General features: G+C 42.3%; 1 protein-coding gene across 1 annotated transcript in view; it reads left to right on the top strand.

Moving 5' to 3' along the window:
* Window positions 1-11,165: 11,165 nt before the first annotated feature.
* Window positions 11,166-26,555, top strand: part of LOC121863670 (protein FAM135A-like) — a 75,655-nt gene continuing 60,265 nt past the window's right edge. Inside the window, 2 exon segments of the mRNA XM_042362422.1 lie at window positions 11,166-11,257; window positions 20,310-22,335. Of these exon segments, the coding sequence (XP_042218356.1) occupies window positions 22,259-22,335 (77 nt within the window). The 5' untranslated portion in view covers window positions 11,166-11,257; window positions 20,310-22,258.

Genomic DNA, 26,555 nt, shown 5'->3' with positions numbered 1-26,555 from the left:
CTTCCCATGTGCATCTCGGACCAGGATTTGAACCTATGACGTAGTAGTGTGATGTGTGTGCGTTGTCTCTTTCCCACCAATGCCAACATCATTATCAGGACGAGTGTTCGGGTCTGTTCAAAATACAGTACTCTCGTTACATTGACCGTGGCATAATGACAAAGCTAATTTATGATAATATTGGAGAGGACTACTTACATGATATTTACCGGTATTGACTGTGATTATTAATAAGAATGACTTGTACAATATACCACCACTAATTTAGAATTAATTATATTGTGACATGAATGAATGAAAGGCAGAGAACTTCCTAAAATTAAGAATAAATACTAATACATTTGTGCCTATAAGGAAGAAGAATGATGAATTAATTATACTGTATACAATACTTTTATTTAATATCTTTAGTCTTTCTTTACTCTTGAAAACCAAAACCTCTCTTGCTGCTGATATAAGGAGGGGGGGGGGAGGGAGGTTGACTGGAGTAAAACAGAGCCACAGACTCTTACCCTCACTAACAGCCTTGGACTCTACTCCCCTACAACACTCCCCCTGTCATGACACATCCCCCAAGATTTCTTTCTTCTGGTATATTTATTAGTGATCTTAACAATAATCCATAATTTTTTGACATTTTGGGGGAGAATTTGATGATCCTTGAGAAATATCAGATTTGTTGAATACAGACATACTGTAAATTGTTTGTAGTTTATTTACTAGAATTAATGTATTAGAGAATGTGAGAAACTTCCCAATGGGTCGTCTTACACATTTTACTTGGCATGGTGATGGGGTATATCCTGGCCTCATGTATTTACTATTGGCCAAAAAAAATTTCAAGTAGGTGAAAAAAAATTTTTGGTGTATTTTTTGTGTGCCATTTTTGTCTGAAGTAGAGTCAGTTTTTGTGGATATGAATCCTACCAACACAGCATGTAAATGAATTAGTAAGGTGACTTTTTTTTTTGTATCTGTTGGCAATATACAGGTATTTAGATCTTATAGTGTGAGGTGTGTTTATGTAGCTCACATGCAAACTACAGTACTGTATTTTGTACCTCTGGTGTATATTGGTCAACTGTATTGAGTGGATGGTCAATGGTGATGACTAACAGTTAAGGGGGAAGTGAACTGATATTGAAGTACAGTACAGTAATTGCCATATGAACTATGATGCACAGAATTGTTTTACTATATATGTAGTTCATTAAAGTCAACACATGCACTGTTTAATCTGCATAATTTAGGTCATTCTTTCATCTCTGTTACTTGTCTGGAATTTAATATTTTGGCAGTCAAGCGCAACATCTTTGTCCTCGTAGATGGTCATAGATCTTCAGAGTTGACTTACAAGCACTTTTTATGTGACTCTCACCTGCAAGTATTGTTAATGTAAGTCTTCAGGGTATGTTTAAGTGGCATTTAATGTTTATTAAATGGCGAGTTCACTATAGATGTCCATTCATGATAATTAGATCTTTTGGCATGTTCTGAAGGTGTAATTACTTAGCACTTCTTAAACAACATTTCATTGTACTATAATGTTACACTTTTGATTGTTACAGTGGAGGTTAAGGCCTGTGTGTCTGCCTCACTGTACACCAGCATGTTACTGAAGATATTACTTATTTTTACTGGGATTGTTATTGTGGTGAAGGACAAGGAGGAGATGGCGGTACAGTACAGTATGATTACATTATGTTACTAATGATCAGTTGTAGTAAAGCCATCTTGGAGAACTTTCTGTATGTAGGTATTATTGATGATATTTTAAACATTTAAGTGTTATTACTGTTTTAGAGTTACTGTGTTAGTTTCAGAAATAATTAATTGTAAGTTTTAGACATTTTTTTTTTGTCTGTTGTCGAATGAGTGACCAAAAGAGGACACACAACATTATCTTTCTGTTGTCTCCTCTCATCTCCCATGGTTGTGTTTGATGGATCAAGGGCCACAGGCACAGGGAGAATAATGCAGGACAGGTGTAGAAAATGGTGGCAAAGAAGTTATTGTACTGGACTGGTAGTTCATTCGATGCTAGTTTGAATCACTATGAAGAAGGTAATTTGTGATGATTATCTCCTGTGAGACATTCCCATCCTAAGAAGCTATGTAATGCATAACCAGACCCGCATGATAACCTCTCTCTGATACGTGATGCAAGATCCACATAACAGGCACCGTGTTTTGAGGGTGTGAGCTTGTGTGGTGCTCTGGGCAAACCTACCTTTAGTGTCGGGGTATATCCTCCTGTGTGTCTCCCCCAGTCCATTACAAAGTATAAAAGAATAGATACTTCATTCACTCTCCTGGTTCATATCCTCTAATTGATTACATCTTTGTGGTTTCTTAGCCCATCAGTGAGAGAGGAGTCAAGGCAACAGAGAGAGAGAGATAGATTGTGTTACTCATCATATTTCTTGTGTTACCAACTGTTGTGTATTAATAACAAAACACCTCAGAGGAAAGTGTTGTAGAGCTTATATGAATATGTACAACTTTACAAGGTTATGGTCTTGGGTTCAGATGGGTTACAACATTGTCTGGTGATGGTCTCAGTAGGTAAAGGACTTATGTTAGAGAGAGAAGTGTACTGTATCTCTGGTCTTCATGACTGGAGACATAAGACGACATCAAACTGTATCAATTAAGCTAAAGCTCAGAAATACTGTCCAAAATGGCATCAGAATTGTAGTGAAACTCGTACTTTAAATTGATTCTTATAACACCAGTTAGAGGATATAATTACAGTGGTCCCTCGGTTAACGAGCACAATCCGTTCCAGCAGGTTGCTCGTTAACCGAAAAACTCGTTAACCGAAACCATTGTTTCAATGGGTTTTTGGGTAATTGGTTCCAGCTCACCGAAAATTGTCTAAATTCAACAAAAAAGGTAGAAAAGTACACTTACTTTGAGGTGTGTATGTAGAAGGCTCCTGGATGATGATGATGATGATGAGAATTAGAATGGGGGTGGAGGGGAAGGGAGAAGAGAAGGCATAGGGGTGGAAGAGAAGTCACCCCATGGTGCCATTTCACCCATAAAATTTTAGTTCTCTTGGTGTAATTCAAAATTATTTTCTTTAAATCAACACTGCACTATATATTGTCAATATGTAAAATAAATTTCAAAATGACCAATAATTTGCTTGGAAACACAGAAAAAAAGCATTTAGTTGAAGATAGTCTCAAGCAAGATGTTGCCTCCACTGAAAACAGAGAGAGACTAACACCTGTCTGGTGTGTTAACAGGCTGGATGGCATGCCAGAAACTAGTTTCTTTACCTTCAATTATGTTCAATAATTGTTAAAATGACTAAAAAAGTTAATATTAAACTTTTAAAATTATTGAATAGTATAAACTTCTTGATATTTACTAAAATAGTAAGGAATTTAAGCCCTAAAACTGATTACTGTATTGGTGGACTAATACTACAGCTGGTGGACCGCCAAATGCAAGCGAAAACATGTTGAAGTCGGCTAGTAAAAAACTCGTTAATCGCGGGATTGCTCGTTAACCGAAGTTAAGAATCTTATGGAAGGTAAATCGTTAACCGAAATCTCGTTAACCGAGGGATCACTGTACCTTAATATTGTACATGTCAATCTGGCTCCAGAGTGAGGAGACCTCATCTTTATGCTTGTAGGTAATATAACTTTCCTTGGATTCTGGATAAAGATGTTTTGTATATGTGAAGTGTCTCCTAAGCATCATAAACAAGCTGATGAGAATATCTTTACTAGTGATTGATAAGGATCCTTGAGAAACAGTTGTAAGGTTTGAGTATTCCTTCTGTTGAGTGTGAAACCACAAGTTCTGCCAAATACATATCTTAGCAACCTCAAGAAGTACGAATAAGAGATCTGAAAATATATAATACCAAGAGATGTTACTTTAGCAGTTTTGTTCATTATATATGGTACAAATATCAGTGCAATGTGTATTATTGAGATTCATAAGCGGCTTTTGTTGTGAGATAGTTGTACAGCTACTGTTACTCAAGTGGTGGGCACGAGCCAAATGAGGACCCCACTGTGGAGCTTCATTTAAACACTGTAATAATTACTCTGTATGTTCCTCCTCAACACTGACAATCCTCTTGTACGTCCCTTCAGCTTAACCTTTTTGACATTTTATATATATATATATATATATATATATATATATATATATATATATATATAGCTTTGCATTCTTTATTCAAGATGTCTTGAATAAAGACGAAAGCTAAGGTGCCCTGTTTCTTTTCTCGTGATTTTATCAAGAATTATCTTATCCATTTTCATTTACATGATATATATATATATATATATATATATATATATATATATATATATATATATATATATATATATATATATATATATATATATATATATATATATATATATATATATATATATATATATATATATATATATATATATACATACAGTATACATGAAAAGTAAGTTAAATTAGATAAATTAATTGTTTGACATGATTACTATTTCCTCTCTTCAGGGTCCTCAGAAAAAAAAAGTTGCCTCAGATGAAGTTAAGTGTGTTGTCTTCACCTGTGTGTGTCACCTGTTTGTGTTTATTGCTGTACAGTACAGTAGTTGTTTGTGTGTGTGTGTAAATGTTGTTGGATATTGTGGTAAATGTGAAATATTTTGTATTTTAGGTTTCTCATGGGATGTCATGTTCGTTTTTTGTGTTTTAGGTAAAGACTTTTTATATATATTCTCCACATATTGTATTTATTCTCTTTGTTTTCACTCAGATATGCTGTTAATGTCTGTGTTTTTGTCTCTCTCTTGTACTGTAGTGCATTTTATCCCATATTGTTACTATTTTTTATGGCATTTTAGATTTATTAGAAAAACTTCCAGATCTGTTTCAGTGTAAAGGTGTTGGAACAAGCTGTTTATTTTCACAACTTCAAAATTGAGTCACTGACCTGTGTGAAAACTTGTATTGGACAGTGTTATGATATTATCAGGAAGGTCAGCATCATGTTCACTATTGGTTTACTTTCACATAAAAAAACCCAGACGATTTAACATTAGGTAGCTATCAGTTGAGGCCATTTATGTTAACTGTGATGTCTCTTTCATTCACATATCTCACTGACCTTTCATTTTAATCCTATCTTCTTAAACATTATATGATTAGCTAACAATTGATTCATATAGTTCCTTTGGGGCCAATGAGCTTTATAGGTGTAAGGACTGTTGCTCTACAGCCCTTCTCATGGTGCTGTCTGTATATTTTTATTCATCTTAGTAACTGGCAATACCAACACTGCTTGTTCCACATTGTCACACTATTTACCTTTCTTCTATAAGATGATATTATAATACTGTACAGTACATTACTCAGTTTTATCTGTTTATTGAATAAGAATATTTAAGAGACAAAGTTTATTTTCTTCAAGTATGAACTACAGTGTATATTTTGTTAATAATAAGATACTTTGTGTCTGACAGCTAAAAATAAGTTGCTAACTTTAAAAAAAAGTACAGTATATCTATTGTACTCTCATGACACCTGGAAAAGGATACTAATTTACCTTTAGGAAATTAAACAATTAGACAGCTTGCAATGTGATTGTATTGTTTGCTAATAAGTGTGTTACATGTGATGACTACAGTACAGTATCAGTAGGATGACCAGTGTACATTTGTTTTGTAATTACATACACAGTATATACAGGTATATATATATTATCATTAAGACCAGAAGCTAATAAGAACACAACTTATGAAACTGTTACAAATATAAATAGATATTCTACTTGTTGTTTTGGTGGAGTAGAGAACCTTTAAGAACCATTGTATGTTTATACTTTTGAAGATGCAAATATAATAATACCTTACTCTCCCATATGGTGGTATTATTGCCTCGGATGACCTGTGTTTGTGGAACCGTTTTCTCATTTTCTCTCTGGTGGTGGAGTCAGTCAACATTTAAGGAGGTGGGTAGTGTAGCATCTCTTAGTGTTTGAGAACTTGAAGCAATTGTAATCTGCTTAAGTATATAGAAACATGACACAGAAGAAAATTAGGATCTGGAATAATAGTAATAATAATAATATAATAATAGTATCATAGTATCTTGGATGATATGAGAACTGTTCCTGATTATTTTCTTTCATTGTCAAGTTCCTATTGGCTTTTAACATTTGATAGGAAGGTGATACAGTACAAGTTTTAATGTGTTTGGTAGTTATGGTAAGCTGTGGATAGATATTGAATAAACTGTGTAAGTAAAAAACAACAACGCGTAACTATAGTGTGATGTTAAGGTATCTATAGTAGTAATTTTTTCTTTACATAAATATCACTTTCCTCAATATATTATACAGTAGATATCCAACTTACAGCGATCAAAAATGATGTTCAGAAAAATCATTATATTTATTTTCTATATCGATTTGTTTAATGCTAAATACTCCCAAAATTATTCATAATATATCTATTTTAAATCTTTGTATCTCTCAAGAATATCAAGCAGTTCTGATAATTTCCACCATTTGTTGCCTTTCATGAAAACTATTAAAAATGTTTCATGTATGTCGATTTGTAAACTGAAATAGATGAGTGTTAAGTTTGTGTTTTGAAGACAAGTTGGTAAAGATGAAGGATATTTGCTTGGTTAAACTACATAGAAGAAAAGTGGCTTAAGATTTGGTTAATTACATGGATGGGAACTTATATTAATTTGTATATAGGATGATAGAGCATAAAAAAATAGAAATACTTTATTCTATTGCATTTTTGGCTGACATATATTTTTGGAGTTGTTTTGATTATAAAGTAACAAAAAATCGTATATCTTTGGCAGGTTTTCAGTTCGCTGCAGTAAATTTCGTGGGGTTTAATGTTCACATCTTCTGCACGTGAGCTTGACATAATCAGCCTCAACCAGTCAGGGGAAGTCACTCTGTCATGTGATAGATCTACGCATGACCAAGTATTTGAAATGGAAATTGATAATATCTTCAGTCTGAGTACAGGTATGTATGTCTTGTGTCATAGGTGTTCTTTAAATCACCATCAATAACATGAAAGTCTATTTTTGTTAGTGATTCTGGGGGTATGTACTGTACTGAATCTGTACCCATGGGAATACAGGAATCATTGAAAGAGGTTAGGTGAAGTTCGGTAAAGTAAGGTAATTTCAGCACGGCGGTAATACGAGAACACACCGCACTGGGATGGGTGTGGGGGTGAGGGTGAATGGTGATGTTTTCTGAATGGCGAACATAGATGACCATTCTCCTATAAATTGGGTTGCCAGCTTCTTTGGGCGAGTGAGGGACATCATATTCTATGGTTGCTGGTATGACATGGAGGTTTCATTTGATGGTGTAACCTCGCCTGTCTCAGGAAATAAATATACGTAGTGCCAACTGTGCTGGTTCATGTGGAAATTTGTACAGGTACCCCCCAGTTTATTTCACCTGATGATTAAACACCCTAACACTACCTGGAAGTTTAGATAAGATTAGAGTATACTAGTAGGTTAAATTAGATCAGGTTAGATTAGGTTAGGTTAGATTAGATCTGATTAGGGTACAGTATGTTATTTAAGGTTAGGTTAATTAGAGTAGAGCAGCAGGTAATGTTAGTTTAGGTTAACATTAAAATAAGCTGGGATTGCTAATCTTCATGAGAGGTGACCTTAAATGTTGAACTCCTTGAGACAAAGAAAAAGGGAAGAGCTACTCGTACAATTTGTGGACCGGGGAGATACCATCACTACATGCGGGTCCATTGGCAGCCCTGTGAGGTACATTCAGGGTGGAGAGACATGTACCCTAAACTCGAGAACCTAAAACTGTACACATGAGAACTTTTAAACACTTATATGATGAACCTGATACAGAACAGTGTGATCTGTATAGTGAACGAAACATAATGTATAATCTCCAGGCACCAATTAAGCTTAGCAGTTAATGAATGAGGGTATCTATATTTTGCGATGAAAGGTCTCTAGCAGGTATCATTTACTGTGAAGTGGGTGAGGGAAGAGAACCATGCCCCGGGGTGAATGATGGGAACAAAGGAGAGAGTTGTGGGAGTGAGTGGTACTTCACCCTGCTTCACCCTCACAGATACTTGACGCTAGTGAATGGTGGACCAGCGAATACTTCTACTGAAATGACAACGTTTCTCTCTCCTCTCCCCCTTGAACATTCTCCCCATTCAACTCTCTCCTCTCTCCCCTGAGTCCCCTCCAACTCTCTCTCGCTCCTCCAACTCTCTTCTTTCTCTTTCCCTCTCCCCCTCCAACTCTCTCCTTTCTCCTTCCCTCTCCCCCTCCAACTCTCTCCTTTCTCCTTCCTCTCCCTCCAACTCTCTCCTTCTTCTTCCCTCTCCCCCTCCAACTCTCTCCTTTCTCCTTCCCTCTCCCCCTCCAACTCTCTCCTTTCTTCTTCCCTCTCCCCCTCCAACTCTCGCCACCTCCAGAACTCTCTTTCTCGCATACAAATAAACAGATAACCACTACAGTACTAAACAAACAGGAAAATATGGAGGCGTTGTTGTAGCCAATGATACTGCATCTTGAGGCAGTACTTCGTTCAGCACTCACACGGCCACAAGGAGAACTTTCCATGCACACGTTAATTAACTTGTGAAATAATAACACAAAGCAGAAAAGAGTAACTTCTACTTTGTGAAATGTCACCGTGACGTTAGTGTTACATTATTGATGGGTCAGGAACACGTCACTGACCTTTCACGCCAGAAAAGAAATTTATAAATGATGCAATTAAATCTACTGCTTATAACAACAGAATTGAGGGTATAATAGACTTCCAAATGTCATTATCATATTGAACAAGCCATTAATGCCACTATAGTGTTTCACGTTAAAAAAATATCTTCACATTTACGTAAAATGAAATGGAGTTTAACACGTCAGCCACTCTCCTATCACAAGTGGTTTTTTTATAGCTTCCAAAAGCTGTGGGTTTGTTTTTTCAGTAAAGCCACAAAAATCATGACTGTACTAAATCCTGCCAAGTCGCATCAACATTAAAGAAAGATTAAAGTGATTCGCCCATTCTGAGATCCATTGCTGTTGAGTGACAATGGCTTTCGTATATTTTCAGGGGGAAGTTTAACCTATGGCTCTTTGACCAAATATTTATGTGAATATTTATGATTTATTAATATAATATAAGTGATAACAAAAATTATTTACTCTGAATAAGGTTGACATTAGAAACTATATATCCTCATTGTCAATATATACTGTAGTCTGTAGGCCTATACTGTAGTCTGTAGGCCTATACTGTACCTGCATTATCTATACAATTGGTTCAGCGTATTGTATGATACGTTGAACCAATTGTAAACTGTATGGCAATTTTACTGAATATTTATACATCTATTTATCTATAAGTACAGTTATATATCGAGAAATACGATTGATTTAGAGAAAAAAACAAGAATTAGGAAGCGGTGTGTGTGTGTGTTGGTGGCAGAGTTTACTGAGTAGTTATTAAGGATCCACCACACAGAAGCCTAGGCAAAAAAAAAAAACACCTCAGGTTGTATTTGTGAAGTAAATAATTTGACTCCAGTGTGATAGAAACCATTCAAATAACTTAAAGTCTCATTAGTTTATTCAGGAAGTAATTTTAACAAGTGTGTGTGTGTGTGTTTAGAGACGTTTACGGTGTGTTTATGGACCCCAAATTATATCTTTACCTCTCGTGTGTCAGGTTTGTGTTGATTGCGGCTCGTTTCCCACTAATTTGCGAATCAACCAATTAGACAGCATCAAACCATCAATGGATCACTGTTGTATATCACGCGCACGCCAACAAGGACTAGTGTAGGTGTGATTGACTATATAATACCAACCTTAATACAGCACTGGACTATCTTTCTGTAACTGTAACATGTCACTTACAACATACTTCAGGACTCAAGGAATTACATTACAGCTGTGTTTATTTAGTAAGTGATTCCAGGTATTGTGGTTATAAATAGTGAAGGTATGAGTCGATAAGTTCCACGAGACACGACACGATATAGTTTACTTGTCTTTTACTTCCTCCTCTTACGCACACGGGTGACACAGTAATTAAGCATATAAATTGATATGTAAGTAAATAAGTTAATAAATATGTAAGTAAACAAGTATAATAAGGAATTGATTTCAGACGTTGCATGTGTAATATTTACGATCCAAGTAAGTGTTAATGTACATAAATTTATCACCTTTAAATAAGTCAATGACAATATTTATGTATCATAGAATTAAAGAGCAATTTCTCACAGCAAATGGACTAGGTTTCTTATGTTTACTTGTGTTCAGGTTTTCATAACATTAGTACGATATAATACTGTAGAGTACGTACTGTACATTTTCTTCTTTACACGTCTATGTGCAAATGCTGAATCAATGTGAACTTTTGTGACGATATTACTGGATAAGTTGGTATGTGTGTATCATGTATGTACTGTATGTGTATATCTATGTATATATCTTAAAGTCTCAGTACCTAACATTTCGACGTATTTTGGCGATTATTTTTGAAATTTCGTTCAAGTGAAGTGACATGTTTGTTATACCTACTGTTGGGGGGGAGGGGGACGTCTGAATCAAGGAAGGTACAGTTGGTCTGAATGTCTGTGAGGAGGTGGCGTGGAGGGTGAGTGAGGTGAGTGTGAGTATCAGGTTACAGGTACAGCACCAGCCAGGCAAACGCTTCCACCAGTACTAAGACGCCGCGTAAAGGAAGTGGTGGTGGGAGGTAATAATGGGACCATGCAAGCAATAGGTCATCTTTAAGCTTCCTCTCCTCCCTGTGTAATATCTGCTCATTATGTTGTGTTGTGAGGTGTTTAATGGGCAGTAGAGGTGCGGGGTGACCCTCGTCCAGGCCAAGTGAGGTGTTCTACTGCACCACCTCCACGTATTTACTCAAGGAAAAAAAAAAGGTAACTAGAAACCGTTATTCATAATCCTCTCCGTATTAACATAACGAAACATTTTTGTTATACAAAAATAGAAATTCTATAAGCAACAATATCCACTGTTTATGAATTGCAACTGAAAAAATGGTAATTGGTAATATATTTTTGAATACTTGTTGAAAATCCATAGGTGTCCTTGAGGTCTGGTTGGCGCAGGTCAGGCTGGTAGTAGGAACCTCGGCCAACAGATGGCACGCCGCCGTCAGTCTTGTCACTGAGCGAGTGGCGCCAGGATGTACGTGTGGCGTCCCTGTAAATACCTCTGAATACCAATGGTTAGTGGAGAAGACACCCTGGTTTGGTATCAGTAGAGTTCTGGTGATGAAAATCGATGTGTGAGATGAGAAATGGTGGTGGGTAGAGGTGCAGGGGAGGTGAAACAAGGGTCGGTGTGAGCGAGAGAGTGTTGTCTGCGTCGTCTGCTACTCAGCTGATCATGGTGGTCGCTGCTGCCTCTGTTTACATTGGATGAAGGTGGGAGTGTTGGTCGTGCTTACAACTATGGTGTGGCCTTCCTGCTGTTGCCTGTGCCACACCTGCTCACACCATACCACACCACACCTGCCCACCTGTCTTACAGGAAGGGGTTCATAATCCATCCGCCTTTGGTAATTGCGCGCTCTCTTCACGGAGATCGCAAGACATTTTTTTTGTAATTTTTTTTGCAGGGAAATCATTTTTTTTTCTCACAGGTAACTCGACACAGCTGGTATTGATGTACCGCTGTGTTCCCACGGGGGTAGTGACGCGGAGGACTCTGCTCTATCAGACAGTATGTGTAGTTTTTTACTCCAAGAGAAGGTCTACAGCAGCCTAAAGAGGCACATTGTGTGATCAATATGACCTAACGACCACTTCCGGACCTTAGACCTGACCATCACGCTCACTTAATGTTGCCGGTGTTGGAATGTTTAGTGGAGGTACTGTGAGGGAATGTTTAGTGGAGGTACTGTGTGTAGGAATTTTTAGTGGAGGTACTGTGAGGGAATGTTTAGTGGAGGTACTGTGAGGGAATGTTTAGTGGAGGTACTGTGTGTAGGAATGTTTAGTGGAGGTACTGTGAGGGAATGTTTAGTGGAGGTACTGTGTGTAGGAATGTTTAGTGGAGGTACTATGAGGGAATGTTCAGTGGAGGTACTGTGTGTGTTGGAATGTTTAATGGAGGTACTGTGTGTGTTGGAATGTTTAGTGGAGGTACTGTGTGTTGGTGTAGGAATGTTTAGTGGAGGTACTATGAGGGAATGTTCAGTGGAGGTACTGTGTGTGTTGGAATGTTTAATGGAGGTACTGTGTGTGTTGGAATGTTTAGTGGAGGTACTGTGTGTTGGGGAATGTTCAGTGGAGGTACTCTGTGTGTGCAGGAATGTTTAGTGGAGGTGCTGTGTGTGTGTGGGGAATGTTTAATGGAGGTGCACTATATGTGTGGGAATGTTTAGTGGAGGTGCTGTGTGTGTGGGAATGTTTAATGGAAGTACTGTGTGTTGGAATGTTTAATGGAGGTACTGTGAGGGGTAGTGGAGGTACTGTGTGTGTTGGAAATGTTTAGTGGGTACTGTGTGTGGGAATGTTTAGTGGAGGCTGTTGGAATGTTTAGTGGAGGTACTATGAGGAATGTTTAATGGAGGTACTGTGGAGGGATGAGTGGAGGTACTGTGTGTAGGAATGTTTAGTGGAGGTACTATGAGGGAATGTTCAGTGGAGGTACTGTGTGTGGGAATGTTTAGTGGAGGTACTGTGAGGGAAATGTTTAGTGGAGGTACTGTGTGTGTGTTGGAATGTTTAGTGGAGGTACTGTGTGTTGGGTATGGAGGTACTGTGAGGGAATGTTTAGTGGAGTGTGTGTTGGAATGTTTAGGTACTGTGTGTGTTGGAAATGTTTAGTGGAGGTACTGTGTGGGAATGTTTAGTGGAGGTACAGTGTGTTGGAATGTTTAGTGGAGGTATGAGGGAATGTTTAGTGGAGGTACTGTGAGGAATGTTTAGTGGAGGTGCACTGTGTTGGAATGTTTAGTGGAGGTACTGTGTGTAGGAATGTTTAGTGGAGGTACTGTGTGGAAGATGTTTAGTGGAGGTACTGTGTGTGTTGGAATGTTTAATGGAGGTACTGTGTGGGGAATGTTTAGTGGAGGTACTGTGTGTGGGAATGTTTATGAATGGTACTGTGTATGGGAATGTTTAGTGGAGGTACTGTTGGAGAATGTTTAGTGGAGGTACTGTGTGTTGGAATGTTTAGTGGAGGTACTGTGTGTGGGAATGTTTAGTGGAGGTACTGTGTGTTGGAATGTTTAATGGAGGTACTGTGTGTGGGAATGTTTAGTGGAGGTACTGTGTGTGGGAATGTTTAGTGGAGGTACTGTGTGTTGGAATTTAGTGGGTACTGTGTGTGTGTGGGAATGTTTAGTGGAGGTACTGTGTGTTGGAATGTTTGGTGGAGGTACTGTGTTTGGGAATGTTCAGTGGAGGTACTGTGTGTAAGAATGTTTAGTGGAGGTACTGTGTGTGGGGAATGTTTAATGGAGGTACTGTGAGGGAAATGTTTAGTGGAGGTACTGTGTGTGTTGGGAAATGTTTAGTGGAGGTACTGTGTGTGGGATGTTTAGTGGAGGTACAGTGTGTGTGGAATGTTTAGTGGAGGTACTATGAGGGAATGTTTAGTGGAGGTACTGTGAGGGAATGTTTAGTGGAGGTACTGTGTGCTGGAATGTTTAGTGGAGTACTGTGTGTAGGAATGTTTAGTGGAGGTGTGGTAAATGTTTAGTGGAGGTACTGTGTGTGTTGGAATGTTTAATGGAGGTACTGTGTGTGGGAATGTTTAGTGGAGGTACTGTGTGTGTGGGAATGTTTAATGGAGGTACTGTGTATGGGAATGTTTAGTGGAGGTACTTTTGGAATGTTTAGTGGAGGTACTGTGTGTTGGAATGTTTAGTGGAGGTACTGTGTGTGTGGGAATGTTTAGTGGAGGTACTGTGTGTTGGAATGTTTAATGGAGGTACTGTGTGGGAATGTTTAGTGGAGGTACTGTGTGGGAATGTTTAGTGGAGGTACTGTGTGTTGGAATGTTTAGTGGAGGTACTGTGTGTGGGAATGTTTAGTGGAGGTACTGTGTGTTGGAATGTTTGGTGGAGGTACTGTGTTTGGGAATGTTCAGTGGAGTACTGTAGAATGTTTAGTGGAGGTACTGTGTGTGGGAATGTTTAATGGAGGTACTATATGTGTAGGAATGTTTAGTGGAGGTACTGTGTGTGTGGGAATGTTTAATGAAGTACTGTGTGTGGGAATGTTTAGTGGTGGTACTGTGTTGGAATGTTTAGTGGGTACTGTGTGTGTGGGGAATGTTTAATGGAGGTACTATGTGTGTAGGAATGTTAGTGGAGGTGAGAATGTTTAGTGGAGGTACTGTGTGTTGGAATGTTTAGTGGAGGTACTATGTGTTGGAATGTTTAGTGGAGGTACTGTGTGTGTGGGAGTTAATGGAGGTACTATGTGTGTAGATGTTTAGTGGAGGTACTGTGTGTTGGAATGTTTAGTGGAGGTACTGTGTGTGGGAATGTTTAATGGAGGTACTGTTTGTGGGAATGTTTAGTGGAGGTACTGTGTGTTGGAATGTTTAGTGGAGGTACTGTGTTTTGGAATGTTTGGTGGAGGTACTGTGTGTGTGGGAATGTTTAGTGGAGGTACTGTGTGTGTCGGAATGTTTAATGGAGGTACTGTGTGTGGGAATGTTTAGTGGAGGAACTGTGTGTTGGAATGTTTGGTGGAGGTACTGTGTGTGTGGGAATGTTTAGTGGGTACTGTGTGTGTGGGAATGTTTAATGGAGGTACTGTGTGTGTGGGAATGTTTAGTGGAGGTACTGTGTGTTGGAATGTTTAGTGGAGGTACTGTGTGTGTGGGAATGTTTAATGGAGGTACTATATGTGTAGGAATGTTTAGTGGAGGTACTGTGTGTAGGAATGTTTAGTGGAGGTACTGTGTGTTGGAATGTTTGGTGGAGAGTGTGTGTGTGTGTGGGTTAATGGAGGTACTATATGTGTAGAATGTTTAGTGGAGGTACTGTGTGTTGGAATGTTTAGTGCAGGCACTGTGTGTTGGAATTTGGTGGAGGTACTGTGTGTGTGGGAATGTTTAGTGGAGGTACTGTGTGTGGGAATGTTTAATGGAGGTACTGTTTGTGGGAATGTTTAGTGGAGGTACTGTGTGTTGGAATGTTTAGTGGAGGTACTATGTGTAGGAATGTTTAGTGGAGGTACTGTGTGTGTGGGGAATGTTTAATGGGTACTATGTGTTGGAATGCTTAGTGGAGGTACTGTGTGTGGGAGGAATGTTTAGTGAATGTGATGATGCGTAATGTTAATCTCACTCGTTGTGGTCAAATTTGGTGGTTTGTGGTTAATGCGGTCTATCTTACACTTGAGTTGTGGCGAGGCAGATAACGTGTGTGTCTGTGTGTGGTTACGGTAGGCTGAGCGTAGCGACCTCAGGTGTTCAAGCCATTAATTTAGGCCAGCGACACTTTCACCTGCGTCATTCACACCACCTGTCATGCTACCACACCACCTGTCACCTACCACACCTAGTTAGCTTTAGGATAGATTAGGTGAGTGTTAGGTTTGATTAGGTTAACATTGGGGTGAGGTAAAAATAAAAAAGGGTGGGTAATCTTCAGGTGAACAGTATCGTGGAGGGGTGTTACGGCAGTAGGTAGTACAGTACAGGTATGCTGGGTAATCTTATCTCACCTGTGTGTGTGTGTACGTGTGTCTGTGTGTACATGTGGTGTGTGTGTGTGTGTGTGTGTGTGTGTATATAGTAGCAGCGCTGATGGTGATAGTAGTGGTGTCGGTAGCAATGGTAAGTGTTTCGGCAATGGTGGTGATGTAGTATTGACAGTGGTTGTGGTAGGTCCTGGTAGTGGGACAGGTCACCAACCTTAGCAGCCAATACCTGGTCTGTTTATTGATTAATGATGGGGAGGGGGTTATACTACCTTCCCCCCCTCTCTCACTCCCTCCCCCCCACTCTCTCACTCCCTCCCCACTCTCTCCTCCCCCCCCACTGTCTCCACTCTGGCTAGAAGGTAATGTGTGTGTGTGGGCAGTGTGACCTAACTCGAGTAACTTGGTGAGTGTGAGAGAATGATTCTGATTTAAGTGTAAAGAATGACTAAGTGTGATTCAACAAACGGCAGTGTATTATAGATTTAAGTGTGGGGAGGAAGACTCGCTATTGAATGAATGAAACACAACACGAATGAATGCATGAATGAATGAACTGAATCTTACTGTATTTCCACGAGTCAAAAAAATATATTTAGGTCATGTACAGTAGGGGAGACACGTGACCGGAAGTGTGGTGACGTCATACAGGTAGAAACGACTAGCCAATCACCGACCGGAAGTGTGGTAAGGTCATAGAGGTAGAAACGACTAGCCAATCACCGACCGGAAGTGTGGTGAGGTCATAGAGGTTGGACTGCTGTTGACCTTTGACCTTTACTTGTGAAAATCAATAAGAGTTGGTCCTCGTCTGGGTGGTGGGCTCTGATGTAAATTGATGCTATTAGGAACAGGTGTGTGTGTGTATGTATGTATGTATGTATGTGTCAATGTGTGTGTGTGTGTGTATATACTGTATATGTATGTGTGTGTGTATACTGTATGTGTGTGTGTGTATTCACTATGTGTATGTGTGTGTGTATGTATGTATCTATTTATGTATGTATGTACACTGTACAGTATGTGTTTCAATGTGTGGATATGTATGAGTCAATGTGTGTGTGTGTGTGTGTGTTTATATGTACGTAAATAACCATGAACTGCCAGCCACTCAAGGTACAGGAATACTGCAGTGTGTGTGTGTGTGTGTGTGTGTGTGTGTGTGTGTGTGTGTGTGTGTTTTAACTACCTTGAACTGTGTGATCGACCAGTACTGGCAGTCAACTCGCTCTTGTGTGTACAGTTACTACCTGTGTTGGCCAGTGAGACCATAATAAAAGGTGTTGCACAGGTACCATTCATTAGTCAATCAGTATCGGATTACCTGATTATTACCTCCTTAACTTATTTTACCTGGTAATTATAAGCTAACCTAACCTAGTCAACCTAACACAACCAAAACCGTATTAATGTTAGTGTAAACATTAAAAAATAATGTTTGTCACAACCAGAGGGACAAGCTGAACACTGAGGCGACCATCACTGTTTAGGTGTGAGGGAGGGAGGTAGGGAGAGAGAGAGGGGAGTAGTGAGGGAGGGAGAGTGGGAAATAGTGAGGGAGGGAAGTAGTGACTGAGGGAGAGGAAGGGAGAATATAGGTTGCGTGTGGTAGCGGGTAAAGTAAATGAGAGGGCACATGACGAACTTACAGAGAGTGTGTGTGGCGGCAGAGAGACAAGGAGTGACGGAGAGAGAGAGAGAGGGGTAACTTATTGAGATAATGGGAGAGTTTGATTGAGGGTGATGAGAGAGAATGAGCGAAGAGGTGAGAAAGAGAGAGAGAGAGAAGGAAGGAAGGAATGAGTGATGGAGAGTGGGTGAGAGAGAGAATGCGAGTGAGAGAATGAAGAAAAGGAGAGGAAGAGAAAGAGGCGAGGGCAGGCAACATTCAAGGGTAGGTATTAGTGAATGAAGTTCAATACAACAATGTGATCCTTTACATGTTGTCATTCGTACCCACACGCCATGCCTTGGTAGACTGGGTGGTGCCGTTGGTATTTCCTCTCTCCCCTCTCCCCTCTCCTCTCCCCCTCTCATTGTCACGCAAACGTCTGTCTGTCTGTGTGTGTCTGAGACCGTCACCGCTTGCTGCCTTGTTGTCAAGCAGAATGTCAAGGCACGAGGTGTGGTGGTATGTTGACTACTGTGTGTGTGTATGTATACCTGTGTGTGTACCTGTGTGTGTATGTATACCTGTGTGTGTACCTGTGTGTGTATGTATACCTGTGTGTGTGTGTGTGTGTGTACGTACCTGTGTGTGTGTACCTGTATGTGTGTGTGTGTGTGTGTGAGATAGGTTACGAGGTGTGGTGATATATTGACTACTGTGTGTGTGTGGGGGTGGGGCGGGGTAGTCGCAATGTGTGGCGGTATTAATATGTGTAGAGTAGTGGTAGTTGTGGTAAAAGTAGTGGTAATTGTGGTAAAAGTAGTGGTAGTTGTGGTAAAAGTAGTGGTAGTTGTGGTAGGGCGTTTCTAATTGACCAAGGGGAGGAGGGAGGGAGAAGGAAGGTAGGAGGGAGGGAGAAACGACGGAACACACGCTCCTCCCTGCAGTAAGAGAGAGAGTGAGTGTGTTTGTTTCTGCAATCCACATTTCTGCATTTTCTTTATTCTGAAATATATATATTTTGTAAGTGATTCCTATTATCTCTCTCTCTCTCTCTCTCTCTCTCTCTCTCCTCTGTATGTGACCCGTAATTAAAAGTAATTCTGTATTCTAATGGTACCCGGAGGAGGTGTAGATGACGTCACACGTAAACAACAGTAATCGTCTGTAATAAACATAAACAGTGGATGTATTTTTTTTGTATTCTAGTATGTAATGGGCTGTAGTTTACCTGTCACAGTGTGTATGTGTGTATGTGTGTGTGTTATATATGTATGTTTGTAATGTACAGTATGTATGTATGATATATGTATGTATTTATGTATGTATGTTATGTTATGTTATATATGTATATGTAATGTATGTATGTAATGTATGAATGTATGTTATGTTATATGTATGTAATTATGTATGTACTGTATGTATGTATGTATGTATGTTTTGTTATATATGTACGTATGTATGTTAGTTAAGGTTAATTTATTGTACTGGGCATCGTACTCAAGGGGTTAGCTGACCTACAACTATGGCGGATATACTGATGGAATTATGAAATGTGGTTGTGGTTGATTATGTTTGTGGTTAATTGTGGTTATTTGTGGTTTTTGTGGTTGTTTTGTTGTTGTGGTTATTGTGTTTGGAAGATGGTTGTCAGGTAGTGGGAGATGGTGGTAGAGGGGTGTTGGTAGGGAGGAGCAGAAATAATTGTATAGGGGTGGTGGTGGTAGGGGCTTGGGTGAGGGAGGAGGTAGGGAGGAGATGGGGGTAGGGGGGAGAGGAGGTAGGGAGGAGATGAGGTAGGGGGGAGAGGTTGCTTTAGCATAATGGTGGTAGTGGAGGGAAGGGTAGTGATGGTGGTTGTGGAGGGAGGGAGGGAGGGGTAATGATGGTAGTACTGGTGGAGGCATTTTGTGAATGATATAAATTTTTTTTGTAAAGAAGGTATGAAAGAAGATTAAAGGAAGGAAGTTATAATTCGGAAATTGAAGACATTTTGGTGGAGGTGGGATGACCGCCTTGCTACGGGTAAGTTAAGCTAATAGTGTGGTTAGGGTTGTGTCCTGGGTTAGTTGTTGTGGGTGGTTTTCTGGTTGGCTGGTCGCTTATGTGTATCGGTACAGGCACTCCACAGCCTAACCCTATCCCATATATGGCTGTTTCGAGGGTCATATTTCACATTCTGCCGACCCTACTGGCGGATGCTGGTCTAGGGAGGTTGTTTATTACATTTTCTCTCAGTGAACGCCCCTATCCCCCCCTCTCTCTTCTTCATCTCCCTCTCCACACCTTCATCTCTCCTGTCCTCCCTCTCCTCCCCTCCCACACCTCCCTCTCACTCTCTCTCTCTCACACCTTCCTACATTCCTCCTCTCCTCCACACCTCCCTCCTCTCCTCCCCCCTCCCTCCTCCTCCCACACCTTCCTTCCTCCCTACCCCTTCCTCCCTCCCCCTCCTCCACACCTCCTCCCCCCTCACAACAACAAACTCCATGACCTCCACACACACACACACACTTTCTCTTCTCCCTTGTCTTCACGTGTAACCTTTGACCCCTGCCTCTCCCACCTGAGTCACTGTGCTCCCACACCTACACTGTCACCCACACCCTCATCCACCCACATGTACCCAATCCACCTGGTAAACTATGCCAAGGTAGAGGCCGTCGAGTGGTGGAACTGGCTCTCCCTGGCCCTGGCACTTCCGACACTCTATCTCATTGGTGGTGGCTCTGTTAGGTGTTTGTGGTGTCGTGGGATAGTTAACTACTGCAGAAGTAATAATAATAACAATACCATTTGTCTTTATTATTATTATTATTATTATTATTATTATTATTATTATTATTATTATTATTATTATTGTGCGGTGTGATGCTGTGTTAATAACATAAGGTAGCCATTGTCCTCAACACCTGTGCGAAGCCATTTAACGTCTGCAGTGTTGTGTTAATGACGTAATAACACCTTTATAAGGTATTTAACAGGTGTTTTTGTTTGTGTTATAGATGCGGGTGGTTGGACGGGCGTACAGGGAGCTGGTCACTGTCCGCGGGATGGGGGTCACCGCCCGCCGACACACACACACCAAGTTCTGACCATCACCCGCTGGCTGCCTGCCCCCCCACCACTCACCCCCACCACCACCACCAACAACCACCACCACCAACAACCACCACCAACACCGCCACCACCACCTCTCGCCGCGCCGCACACACTCCGACGATGATCTCATAATAATGTGATACACAATCAAAACCTGTGGAGAGCGTGTGTATGTGTGATTGTGTGTGTTTGTGTGTGTGTGTGACCCCAAGAGCACTCTCTCTCACACAACACACACATCTGTCATTAAGATAAATGAATATATATATAAATATATATACACACACATATATAAATATATATATATAAATCTATATTAGAGTTTTTATTTTACAAGTGATGGACAAGAATGATGGTGACACTTGTTCACGAGTCGAGACAGAGATAGTGGCAGCTGAGTGAGGATGAGGGAAGACTGCCGCCCTGAGGAACACCCTGTAGCTCCTCGCCCACCTCTCATGGTTGTGTTCCCACCTCGGTAAAACTCTTAGGACGTAAAACCCGCGTGTATGAGTGTGTGTCTGTGTGTGTGTGTGTGTGTGTAGGGGGACTCTCCAGATGTTTACTGTAGTGGTTCCTCATTGGCTGCCAGACGAAGGTGCAGCTACATCAAGATAAACAGTGAACGGCTAAGACAAGATACAAGTTAACTTACTATGGGTGTATACAGACGGTGCCGCCAGCGACCTCAGGCCAGGGGTGAGGCGTCCTAGTGACCAGTGTGTGATATTGAAGCAACTCGCCAACCTTTGTGAGTGGTCAATACTGGTCCTGAACGGTGGTCTGTGTTGTGGAAAGTGGTCCTTCTGGTTTTTCTCACCGCTGAAGTGTGTGTTTGTGTGTGTGTGTGTGTGAGTGAGTGAGTGTTTGTGTGTGAGACCTAATCTACCCACAAGAAGCATAGATAAGGTCGATAAGGTCCTCCTCTGACATGATGCGACGTATTCTCATGGCCAGGGTGATGTGACCTGGTGACCACCCCCTGCCACACCCCACAACCTCCACCCCCCCCACATGTATGGATGGAGGGTTCAAGACCAGGTTCTGAGGCCGTGACCACCACCACCACCAGCTGCTGAACCTTTTAGCTGGACAGAACCTCACGAACTCGAACTGGTAAGGCAGGTGGTTGGGTCACTACCAGGAGGTTCAGATATCACGGATACCAGCTGGTTACATTCCTCAACACCAGCTGTGTCACATCCCCTCAACACACAGCTGGTCACATCCCTCTACACCAGCTGTGAGTATTACACTATACCCCTGACTAGATGGTGTTACAGTGACTACAAAGTGCAACAACAAACAAACAAACAATAAAGTGTACAAGAAACTAGAAAAAAAAGTGTCAAGTGTAAATATAAGAAAAGTGTTTACATAGCTAGTGAGTGTGTGTAAGTCGCAACACTGTGCTCTAGGTTGTGAAGTGTAGTACTGTGTTATAAAGAAGATTATCTATAGTAGTGCTAAGTGTTCCTACCGTAAGAAAAAAAAGTGTAGGTAAGATAAAACACTTAAGTGGATAAAGATAGTAAGAGAAATATAACAAAAGTGTGTATAGGAAAAAAAAAAACACTAACTAATAAAAGAAAGTGAGAAAAATACAAAAGAAAAGTGTAAACAAGTGAGAAAAAACACAAACACGAAGTGAGAAAAGAAACGCAAAATAAAAACTAAACTAAACCAGTGAACAAGTGGAAATAAAACACACGAACCAAAACAAAACAAAGCAAATCCCAAACAGTTGGTAAAAGGTAAACCAAAAGAAATCAAGATAAGAGGTGATAAGTGGAGGAGGAGGAGAAGGAGGAGGAAGCAGAGGGGAGGAGGGGAACAGCTACCGCGGTGCATCATGGGAGAGCTTCAAGCTACCGTCGAACTGGCGCTACACATACACAAGTTCTACAACGTTGATCTGTTCCAGCGTGGGTGAGTACTGTTGGGTGGATGTTGCCTGCTGTAGGGGTGGGTGTTGCCTGTAGGGGTGAATGTTGATGTGGGGGTGAGTGTTGCCTGCTGTAGGGGTGGGTGCTGCCTGCTGTAGGGGTGGCTGTTGCCTGTTGAGGTGGGTGTTGCTCTGTTGTAGGGGTGGATATTGCTCAGGGGTGAATGTTGATGGGGGTGGGAGGTTGCTGTAGGGGTGTGGGTGTTGCCTGCTGTAGTGGGTATGCTCTGCTGTTGAGGTGGGTGCTGCCTGCTGCAGGGGTGGGTGCTGCCTGCTGTAGGGGTGGGTGTTGCCTGTAGGGGTGAATGTTGGATGGGGGGCGAGTGCTGCCTGTTGTAGGGGTGGGTGTTGCCTGTTGTAGGGGTGGGTGTTGCCTGCTGTAGGGGTGGGTGTTGCCTGCTGTTGAGGTGGGTGCTGCCTGCTGTAGGGGTGGGTGTTGCCTGTAGGGGTGAATGTTGGATGTGGGGTGAGTGTTGCCTGTTGTAGGGGGTGGGTGTTGCCTGTTGTAGGGGTGGGTGTTGCCTGCTGTTGAGGTGGGTGCTGCCTTCTGTAGGGGTGGGTGTTGCCTGCTGTAGGGGTGGGTGTTGCCTGCTGTTACAGGCGTTGGTGCTGCCTGTTGTAGGGGTGGGTGTTGCCTGTTGTAGGGGTGTGTTGCCTGTTGTAGGGGTGGGTGTTGCCTGCTGTTGAGGTGGGTGCTGCCTTCTGTAGGGGTGGGTGTTGCCTGCTGTAGGGGTGGGTGTTGCCTGCTGTTACAGGCGTTGGTGCTGCCTGCTGGGTCACTATAACTTATGATAATGATGTAATGAATGAAAATAATATTAGTAATGATAATAATAATAATTGCTCTATTATTTTTGAAGTCAATTGTGTAGAATGACTGACTAATAATCACTATATTATTGTTTTTGTTAATTGTTTGTTGCTTTGCTTTTGTTGTTGTTTTGCTTTTGTTGTTGTTTTGCTTTTGTTGTGTTACCCCGTGAAGGTTTTATGACGTCATCGTAAACAAGGATGAGGTGGGATCATGATTGGTCCATCCAGACTTTATGAGCGTTGATTGGTCCAGCTATCCAGACTTCACGAGCGTTTGATTGGTCCATCCATACTTTACGGGCGTTGATTGGTCCATTCATACTTGGCGAGCGTTGATTGGCTAAACAGCATCTTAGAAAAGCCTTTGATAATCACCTTTCCATACATGATGTCTTACCACAAGCCAAACTGTCTGTCTGTCTGTCTGTCCGTCCACTCATGTGTCATCAAGCCCGGAGGAGGTGTAGGAGGAAGAAAGGGGGAGGGGGAAGAGGTGTAGGAGGAGGGGAGGAGGCGGTGTAGGAGGAGGGCCAGGGAAGGAGATCCTCTTGTAGTACTACACTATTGATCTTCCGCAAGGTGTGTCTCTGCTTCCTCCTCCTCCTACTACTCCTCCTCCTCCATACCCCTCTCCATTCTCATCCTCTACCTCAGCCCTCCGCGACCTCTTTGTTTTAATTTGTTTTCCCTGGCTGGTTCTACTCTGTTCCCCACCACTTCCCCCATTCTCTCACACCTCACACACGCTATCTGAATGCGAGTTTTCACCTGTCTGTCTGTCTGTCTGTCAAAGTTGAGTAAAAAATCAAGGTTGTGAATCAAGGTTGTGAGTCAAGGTAGGTCAAGGTTGTGAATCAAGGTTGTGAATCAAGGTTGAGTCAAGGTTGTGAGTCAAGGTTGGTCAAGGTTGTGAGTCAAGGTTGTGAATCAAGGTTGAGTCAAGGTAGGTCAAGGTTGTGAGTCAAGGTAGGTCAAGGTTGTAATGTTTGTGGATGAATTAAGTTATTGATTGATTAATTATATAATTGGTGAAGTAATTTGGGGTCTAATTAACTCATTAGCCAACCGGTGAGGGTTAGGAGCACCTGTAGTGTATCATGGGGCAGGTGGGTGTACACGTGTTTGTGGTTTACCTGTAGTTCGCCTGTAGTTCACCTGTGGCTTACCTGTAGTTCACCTAGTTTACCTGTAGTTCACCTGTGGTTTACCTGTAGTTCATCTGTATTTCACCTGTAGTTTACCCGTGGTTCACCTGTAGTTCACCTGTTGTTTACCTGTATTTCACCTGTAGTTCACCTGTGGTTTACCTGTAGTTCACCTGTATTTCACCTGTAGTTTACCTGTGGTTTACCAGTAGTTCACCTGTAGTTTACCTGTGGTTTACCTGTAGTTTACCTGTAGTTCACCTGTGGTTTACCTGTGGTTTACCTGCAGTTACCTGTGGTTAATACTGGCAGGCAACAGTCGTGTGTGATACATTTATAGTGTGCTTCGTGACGAGTCCCCCCACCCCCGTCTCCCCCCTTCACTCCCTCCATTTCCTCACCCCACCTCCCTCTCTCTCCCTGTCCTCACCCCACCTCCCTCTCCTCCCTCCCCCTGTCCTCACCCCTAACCTCCCTCTCTCCCTCCCCCAGTCCTCACCCCACCTCCCTCCCCAGTCCCTACCCCACCTCCCTCCCCCAGTCCCTCACCCCACCTCCCTCCCCCAGTCCCTCACCCCCTCTCTCCCTCCCCCAGTCCTCACCCCCTCTCTCTCCCTCCCCCAGTCCCTCACCCCCTCTTTCTCACCCCTCTCCTCCCTCCCTCCCCCAGTCCCTCACCCCTGTCCCTCCCCCAAACCCCCAGCTAGGCCCCTCCTGAATCCCCAAAGCCACGCCCTCACTGGAGTTTAGGCTACCTGTGTAGTGGAACGACCGCCAAAGTAATTACAGGTTGAACCGCGCCTGCCCCTGGTACGGTGTGTCACGCAAAGTGTGTGTGTGTGTGTGTGGGGGGTGAGGGTGTACGCGTGTGGTGGGGGGACCGACCAGGCTATGCGGCATTCAATGTATATGTACAGTGTATAATATTAGGGCCAGATGTGATAGGCCGGTAGAAGAACGGTGGAGAGAGAGAGAGAGAGAGAGAGAGAGAGAGAGAGAGAGAGAGAGAGAATGGAAGGGAAGTGAGGAGAATAGGTGAAGACAAACCAACTCCAAGCCAACCCAACCTAACCTAACCCAACCTAACCCAACCCAGGGAAGAAGAGCAACACATAAAGCACTACTGTCTTACGTTATCACAGACACGAGGTAGAAAGATTATACTGTCAGTGAAATGTTGACAGGAGGAGTTACTGTCTCAGCTAACACACACACACACACACACACACACACACACACACACACACACACACACACACACACACACACACACACACGTACGAGCATTGGGTTATCTCATGAGGGGGAGTAGGAAGAGAAGAATAATGAGGCGATATCTAATGATGATGATGATGATGATGAGAGAGAGAGAGAGAGAGAGAGAGAGAGTATGAATTAGCGAGGTGTATTAAAGTAAGACGTGATGTGAGCACCGCCAGCCACTGCACCCCTCCTCCTCCCCCCACTATCTCCCCATCACCCTCCCCTCCCCCCCATCACTCCTCATCACCCCTCCTCCCTCACCCCTCACTCACTCTACACACTGCTACTAGATCGATAACGGATTGTTCCCTCCACCCTTCCTCCTCCCCCTCACCCCTTACAACTTCCACCCCCTCTCTGCCTTCCTTTCTCCCCCATCATCTCTAACCCCCCACTCCCCACCCTCTCCCTGTCTCCCCACCCCTCCTACCTTTTCTCCCTTACACTTCTACCTCATTAACCTCCCCTACCCCACTTACCCTCCTCCTCTTATCTTTCTGTTGTTTTATTCTCTCTAATTCCTCTACCCCTTCCTTCCTCCCCCCCTCCTCTCCCCCTTCCTCCCTCCTCCCTCCATCCCCTCCTCTCCTTTCCCTCCTACTCCCTTCTCCCTCCTCCTCTCCTCCCCCTCCCCTCTTCCTCCTTCCTTTCATTGCCACAACCTTCAACTCTTCCTTTCATTGCCACAACCTTCAACTCTCACCTCCCCCCCAATTTGCTTTTTTCCCTCTTACCCCCTCACTCTTCCCCCTCCCCCCCCTCCTTCCTTCTCCCCCTTCCACATACTTCCTCCCCCCTGTCAGGAGGTGTGGGGGAGGAGGAGAGGGCGGAAGAAGAGGAGGAGGAAGAGCGGAAGGAGACAATAGAGAGCGGAGATGAGAGAGTCGGAGAAGGGAAGGAAGTCGCCTTTATTAGCCCGCTGCCTCAACCGGGAGGGAGGGAGGGAGGGTAAGGGGGAACTAAAGATGGAGGGAGGGAATTAG

The sequence above is a fragment of the Homarus americanus genome, unplaced genomic scaffold (genome assembly GCF_018991925.1).
Source record: "Homarus americanus isolate GMGI-L3 unplaced genomic scaffold, GMGI_Hamer_2.0 scaffold40248, whole genome shotgun sequence".
Taxonomy (NCBI): domain Eukaryota; kingdom Metazoa; phylum Arthropoda; class Malacostraca; order Decapoda; family Nephropidae; genus Homarus; species Homarus americanus.
The sequence above is the reverse complement of the archived record's forward strand: the minus strand, read 5'-3'. Positions and strand labels throughout refer to the sequence as shown.